The 7,471-nt window shown below is 49.4% G+C and overlaps 1 protein-coding gene across 5 annotated transcripts in view; it reads left to right on the top strand.

Moving 5' to 3' along the window:
* Positions 1-868: 868 nt before the first annotated feature.
* Positions 869-7,471, top strand: part of LOC105480110 (MCF.2 cell line derived transforming sequence-like 2) — a 261,761-nt gene continuing 255,158 nt past the window's right edge. For 3 of the 5 annotated variants that reach the window (XR_011619936.1, XR_011619935.1, XM_011738574.3), the window contains exons 1-2: positions 872-1,327; positions 2,045-2,242. Coding sequence is in view for 3 of the 5 variants with exons in the window: in XM_011738574.3 (XP_011736876.2) it covers positions 1,252-1,327; positions 2,045-2,242 (274 nt within the window). In the remaining 2 variants the exon portion in view is untranslated. Of the gene's footprint in view, positions 1,328-2,044; positions 2,243-7,471 lie in introns of all 5 variants that reach the window. The other 2 variants (XM_011738576.3, XM_011738578.3) reach the window with 2 other exon arrangements.

The following is a 7,471-nucleotide window of genomic DNA, read 5'->3' as shown; positions in this document are numbered from 1 at the left end:
CCTGACCGAATTCGCATTTGCTCAGGTGTTTCCCATGGCGCTCTGCTGAACTGGGGTTAGTCTTTTGCTGCCAGTCAGAAAGTGTCTGGGCCCAACTAGGGAAACCACGGGATAATGGGCTGATGGGGAGGAGGACCGGCATGGAAGATGTGCCACAGCCTCTCCAGAACGTAGCACTGGCGCGCCTGACTGGTGACAGACGGAGCAGTGGCAAGGGCGCAGCTGCACCAAGGAAAAAGCCCACACAGGGGGTGAGCGCGCCCATGCGTGCCCAGTCATGTTGGAGCGCAGCCCAGGCGCTGGGCTTCCAGTGCAGGTGTGGCCAGCGGAGGCCAAGAACTGCGTGGAACAACCTCAAGGGGGGAAAACACACGCCAGCCGCCCCCCGGGTCAGAAGGTGGGGCAAGCAGCGGCGCCTCACCCAGCCTCCCGCTCCGGGTCCTGCCGGATGGCGGCATCTCTTCGGGTCAGCCCCCTTCTCTCCGCTGCTCCTCCGCAGACACCGCGCCGGGAAGAAGGAGGGGCGGAGACCAAGCCGGCGCGCGTCTGGTGATCCCGACCCCGTTGCGGCTGGAGCGCCTCAGTCGCTGTCTCCCTGCCCCACGGTTCCGAGTAGGGACCGTGAGTCGCCCCCACTCCAGGGGCTGGAGCGCGGGCTCCCAGCAGGGAAAGGGGCGCAGTGTTCCCGACCCCCAAACAAGCGGCGCTTGGGCGCGTGCGCGCCTCCCCGAGAGCCCCGGGCTCCGCCTGCGGGCGGGAAGAAGTGGGCTCCGGGGAGTGGGGAGTGGGGAGTGGGGCGTGGGGCGGGCGGCGCAGAGGAGCCGCAGCCACCTGCCGCCTCCCCTGCACCCGGCGAAGCATCCCTCACCTCACAGTCCCTGGAGGCGGCGCCGGAAACCCGGCGGCCGGGACCGCGATTCTGGAAGCCCTTGCCCTCGCCCAGCCGGAGGAGCCGGGACGCGGTTCTGGCGAGACTGGCAACTTGCTTCCTTTTGCAGAGCGGCCGCTCCCCTCTCGGTCCAGCTGCGACGCTGGGAAAGCGCCAGACTTGGTCTGTCACAGGAGCCCCCGCGAGGCGTGGCGAGGGAGAGCTGGCAGCGGCTGCGAGGGACTCTCGATCCTTGACTGGAGAGCCAGGAAGAGGGCGAGGGCAGAGCATCCTCGGGAGAAGATGCCTTTAAAAAATCATCCACAGCAGCGGTAGAAACAGTTTTGTTTGGCTTTATTTATACGGAGTGGTTTTTCAGTGAAATGCTGTCTTGCTTAAAAGAAGAGATGCCCCCCCAGGAGCTCACCCGGCGACTGGCCACAGTGATCACTCATGTCGGTAAACAAAGCTTTAATTTTTCCTGCGTTTTATTAATGGCGGGTGGGGATGGTCTCTGGGCTTAGTCTGACTCCCGGCCTCACCCGGGGCAGCGCGCTCCCTGGGGGCTTGCCCGGCGTCTGGGCCTCGCTGCTCTGGGTCCTGCCTGCGGTGCCCAGCCGGGGGCATCCCTGGGGCGCGCCGCTGGGGGGGGGTCGGGGGGCCGAGGCTGGTGCCTTCACCAGGTGGTTGCCATGTCCGTTGAGCTCCAAACCGAGGGCTGCTGAGCTGTTACCATCCGTTAGCTGCTTCTGACGGGAGTGGGGTGGGTGGGAAGTTATGTTCTGGTTCTGGGGATAGTGAGGAAGGAGAGGGCATAAGAGGAACGAATGCCAGTATTTTTCAGCAGAAATGACTGCCACGCCACTGAAGGCTTGTTTATAAGAAAGTGCAGGGAGAGGCAGGTTAGATGGGAGCGCCCCTGCGCAGCCCGGCCCCTAAGCCTGTTACTGTGCTGCCTGGAGGCGTCAGCACACCCCTGATGATCCCCACGAGAAACCTCTGCAAGCCAAGGAGACTGAGCAATATTAATCCTCTTCCCTGAGTTGAAAAGAGGAGCAAAACATTCATTGCTTACTCCTGAAATAAGGTTCGTGATGGAACGTCAGGCCCCACAGACTAAGGGAAAGAGGACATTGAGACAGTTCCCAGTTTTATCTCAGCACTTTCTTCCCCTAGGTCTTCCCTGGACCTCCCTCAATAAAGACACACATTCAGGTTCAGAACCTTTGGATGTGGGCTACTGGAATTATCGGGATCATTTTCTGTTGCTGACTGCACTTGGAGGTCCTCCCATGAATGCAAATCAGCTTTTATTGATAAAGCCAGGAACTATTTGCCTTCGTTTTCTACACATTTGTGAAAGCTGCTTTCTTGGTACTTGCATGTTAAATATTGCCTCAATTAGTCCAATGTGTTTGCTGTAATAATCATGCACATCTCAAATGATACACTTGTGAGGACAGACTTTGTAAAGATGATTTATATGGGAAGGCCCAGTTTTCATAATTCAGGTTTAGAAAAGAGTTTCTGGTGCCAAATGTGGGCACTGAACTTTTAAGACAAGAGATCGGTAGGATCCTACCAGGTAAGGTTGAATGTGAAATATTGCTGAAGGCAGTGTGAAATAAGAGGAAAAAGAACTTGTAATGAAACAGAATTTGGAATCTGAAATATGATGAAAGCTGAAATGATTGTGCTAAAACCCAGCGCAGGCATGAAGTTGTGGTATAGAGAAAGAGCAGTGGGCTGGGGGTATGACTGTCTGGATTTGAATCCTTCCCTGGACAAGTCATTTAACCTCAGGTTGAAAAACAGGAATTTTTTTTTTTTTTTTTTTCAGATGGAGTCTGGCTGTGTCACCCAGGCTGGAGTGCAGTGGCCGGATCTCAGCTCACTGCAAGCTGCGCCTCCCGGGTTTACGCCATTCTTCCGCCTCAGCCTCCCGAGTAGCTGGGACTACAGGCGCCCCGCCACCTCGCCCGGCTAGTTTTTTTGTATTTTTTAGTAAAGACGGGGTTTCACCGTGTTCGCCAGGATGGTCTCGATCTCCTGACCTCGTGATCCGCCCGTCTCGGCCTCCCAAAGTGCTGGGATTACAGGCTTGAGCCACCGCGCCCGGCCGAAATTTTAATAATACTTTCCCACTCAGCTCAAAGGCTATTTGTGAAGATAAGTAAGATAATGTGGGTAGAAATACTGTGTACACTGTGATTATACAGACATTCCAGTTATTGGACATATCCCTGGTCCCTCTGTCACGCCACTAGAGATCTTTGGTAGGTTACTGGGCCTGTCTCAGGGCGAAGCCTCCCATCTGTTAAACAAGAGGGATGACCTGGTTGATTTTAACTGTCCCTCCTATTTCTCTGGAGCAGGCTGTTCTTGAAATCTGGCAGGCAGTATTCTTTGACTAACAGCTGCCTGTGGCCCCCAGGCTATGGTATTTTCTTGCCTACCTTGCTCCCTCCCTCCTTCCATAGACAGCTCCATACAGGATACACATAGGAATTTGTTGTAGTTTCTGCTCTCAACTTCTAATGACCCTTGGCTTTTGTGTGCTTTGCAAGATTCTGTCTCCTCATACTTAATCTAATAAAACCTGTGAAATGGGTGGGGTACTCATTACTACCCCTATCTTACAAATGAAGGAATTGACTCAGAGAGGATCATCTTTTTTTTTTTTTTTTTTTTTTTTGAGATGGAGTTTCACTCTTGTTGCCCAGGCTGGAGTGCAATGGCATGATATCGGCTCACCCCAACCTCTGCCTCCTGGGTTCAAGTGATTCTCCTACCTCAGCCTCCTGAGTAGCTGGGATTACAGGCATGTGCTACCATGCCCAGCTAATTTTTTTGTATTTTTAGTAGAGATGGGGTTTCTCCATGTTGGTCAGGTTTGGTCTCGAACTCCTGACTGCGAGTGATCCGCCCACCTCAGCCTCCCAAAGTGAGAGAAGATCATCTTTTAAGGTTTCAGGGGGAGTGAGTGGCAGACTCAGGGCCGGAAGGTTGCTCTTTATATCCCCTGTTGGGGGACCTCAAGGTGGAGGGGGGCGTTTCTCTAACCCTGCAACAGCCTCTGCCTTCACAGAGGGTCGCCTTGGGTAGCCAGTGGCGCTTCTCAAGGATGGATTGGCTCTATCCTTGCCTGTTCTTTTCAGGTATTTCCTTATCAAGTAGCTTCTGAGGGGGTGATCATGAGTTGGGGAAGGTTTGAGAGGTGCTTAGAGCAAGGCTTTGGGTTAGAACATTCTCCTGGTCCTATCCTAGCCACTTTCCAGGGTAGCCACACTGTCTTCCATATTCACTCAGCCTGCTCTGACCCTGAGTCAGTTTCTCCTCCAGCAGGGGTTTCTGCTCTTTCTGCGTCCCTTAGACTTGATAACTGAGTTATCCCTCCTCACCCACTCCCATATTTCCAGAAGTGTCTTGGCTGCTGTTGATTCAGTTTCTGAAATACCTCACAGCTTTTTTCCCTCATGTCCATCCCCACTGCTACCTGCCTCAATCCTACTTCAGGACTTCATTTCCTTCTACCTAGCCATTGTGCAAACCTCCTGTCTCTCTGTGTCTGCCTCTGATCTATGCTAGGAGTCAAACAAACACGACACTCTATATTACAAAGCTTTTAATAATACCTGCACCTAGTCATTCTCTGCAGCCTAAGATACAAGCTCTTCACTGTTGGGCCTATAAAGTTCTAGCTTTGTCCCCTAATACTTGAGATTTCTATACCTGTGGTTGGTCAACTTGAACTCATCAGTTCTTTGGCTCTGTCCCATTATGTTTTGCAGCCCTTTTCTCACCTCTAAGTATTTGCACTTTTACCTCCAACCTGGAATAAGTCTTTAGTATATTTCTCCTCACAGAAATAGTACACATCTTTGAAACCCAGTGCAATGCCATCTCTTTCATGGTGTCGTTTCTGATCTTGCTAGTGGGACATGATAACTCCTGACTCTGAATTCCAAAGTAAGCTTTGTTCTGCTCACATGATGCCTATCATACTCTCCCCTGTATTATGGTTACTGGGTTATTCGCATGCTTGTTTAACCCTCTCTGCTTCTAGACTCTTCATTACTTACGAAGAGTCTTATGTACCCCTAGATAGCCACTTAACACAGGGCCTCACTCTGAGGAGATGCAGAATAAATGTTTGCTGAATAGATGAATGAATGATTGTGTTTTGGAATGGAGCTGGAGTACCAGGCAGTTTTTACACTTTTAAGGACAGCTATAAAATATTTGAAGATAACTATTTTGTTTCCAAACCCCCATTTGAAAGGAAATGTGAAGCCCTTTGTGTGTTCCTCATGTGGTGTGCTTCACTCTAGGGTCCTCCTTCTTTGGATTTTGTCCATTTGTCAGGAACTCTTATAAAATGTGTAGTTCACATGTGAACACATGTCTAGATGTGTTTTTATCCATGCAGGACAAATGTAGGACCATCCTTTCCCCTTGATTCTGGACCATAGAGTCACATTGGTTTACGGAATTCCAGTGTCAGAAAAGCGTTGGTTGATTTTCCCCATCCTGTCCCTTTCAGCTGTTGAAATATCTGCAACTTTTGCTGTACTGCTGTTTATATGTGGAGGTGCTGTCAAAGTAACGTGGACTATCTATGAATGCATCTGAAATTGCTCTAGGATTTTGATAGACAGGGCACATATGGCTCACACGGGGGCTTCCAATCACTGGAAACCCATAGTCATCAAGATGGGCCATGTCACCGGGCACGGTGGCTCACACCTGTAATCCCAGCACTTTGGAAGGCTGAGGCAGGCAGATCACCTGAGGTCGGGAGTTCAGGCTGACCAACATGGAGAAACCCTGTCTCTACTAAAAATACAAAATTAGCCAGGCATGGTGATGCATGCCTGTCATCCCAGCTACTTGGGAGGCTGAAGCAGGAGAATCGCTTGAACCCGGGAGACGGAGGTTGCAGTGAGCCGAGATCGTGCCATTGCACTCCAGCCTAGGTGACAGAGCAAGATCCCGTCTCAAAATAAATAAATAAATAAATAAAATTTTAAAAATGGTCCGTGTCAGTAACCCCCCATAGAGGTTTTGCATTTCCATCCTGGCTCACTTTCCACCTTGCTACCTCATATTAGAAGTGATTATTTTACATTTTGATCTTATCATTGTTCTAAAATGACTTCATACGTTTGGCTACATCCAATTACCTGTGAAGCAGAAAAGAATATCTTTTGAAACATTCCTTATATAATTGGAGATCGGATTGGTGGCTCTTTTGGTGACAGAGGCTCTAGGAAACTGATCTGTAACCCAGGTTGCTACTTCTGGGACACAGTCAGCATTGATAACATGCAGCCAGAAGAATACTAAACTGAGGAATTCAGCCCATGGCTCATTATTAAACAATGTTGTTAGCAGCTGAAATGTCTAGGGTCCATGCCTCAGCTGTTAGTACTGAAAGAAGAGTCTAATTAGAGTAGGGTATCTGCTACTCAGGTGGGAATGTGCCCAGTGGGGATGGCTGGACATGTTTCCCCATCTGGCTACACTTGGGCTCTTTTTCGATTGGGCTCTGTAGACACTGTGCCTAGTGTTCACAGACTCTTCAAGGCCTACTAAAAATGTTTGAACCCTAAAAAAAATTGATCGACAAATTTAAAAGTGCAAAATAAAATTTAAGAAATGTTTAAATGTCTACAAAAGCTCTCTTGCCCTTAACATTTTGTTACATTTAAAAAGAAACAGTTGTGGAGTTGGAATTCCATTTCCAGAAATGCCAGTGCGAAGAGTCACAATTCCTCAGTGAAGCAACCGTACTTGGTGAAAATTCTTTTAAAAGCCAACCTTCTAAAGCCTCTGGAAGTTGTTTGAAGGGCATGCAGCAAATGAAAAAAAATACATTTATTCAAGAAAATCTACTAAATCTTGGTAAGAATAGTGAGTGTCTATGGTACCTGAGCATGACCTGCTCTCTTCTCATCCCTCCCAGCTCCTCTCTCCTCAGCTTTCAGTGAAGGGATATAGTCCCTTGCCAGGAGGGGCAGGTGTCCAGCATTTCTCTTCTCTAACTCCAAGTTACTGAGGCCAAGTTCCTGGAGAGCCTCCAGCTGACAGGTCAGGGTCTACTTCATTCCACCTAGCCCCCATTCATGGGACAGAAGCTTTATCCCAGGTGCAGAAGGCTGAGAATACGGAGACCTGGTTGCTTTTGCCCCAGCTCCCTCATAAAATGGAGGTTCAACATTGAGAGAGGCAAGCCAAGACCAGTCTACTACCCTGGCCGAGATTTTGCCTAGAAGTAGAGACAGTCTAGAAGAATAGAAGGTTTGAAGCTCTCCCCAAAATAATTGACTTTAGCTAAAACAGAGTATGGGAAAGCTCAAGTCTAAAGGCATTCTTGAATACAATGGAGATTTTGAGAGCAAGAAATTAAGAGGAGCCTGGTAGCTTTGTGAGAGCAACAAGCTAAACTATAGGCCAGCTTGTTTATCAGAGACTCTGAACCAGGGAAAGAGGCAGCTAAGAAGAACCTTACTAGAATTATAAGGAACCTAAAGATTGGCCTGAAAAAAATATCTTTGCCTGAATTTAATTGAATAAGACTGGAGCAATTGTATGCCCCAGGGC

This window comes from Macaca nemestrina, chromosome 2 (assembly GCF_043159975.1).
Source record: "Macaca nemestrina isolate mMacNem1 chromosome 2, mMacNem.hap1, whole genome shotgun sequence".
Taxonomy (NCBI): Eukaryota; Metazoa; Chordata; class Mammalia; order Primates; family Cercopithecidae; genus Macaca; species Macaca nemestrina.
This window is presented reverse-complemented; position numbering and strand designations above follow the sequence as displayed.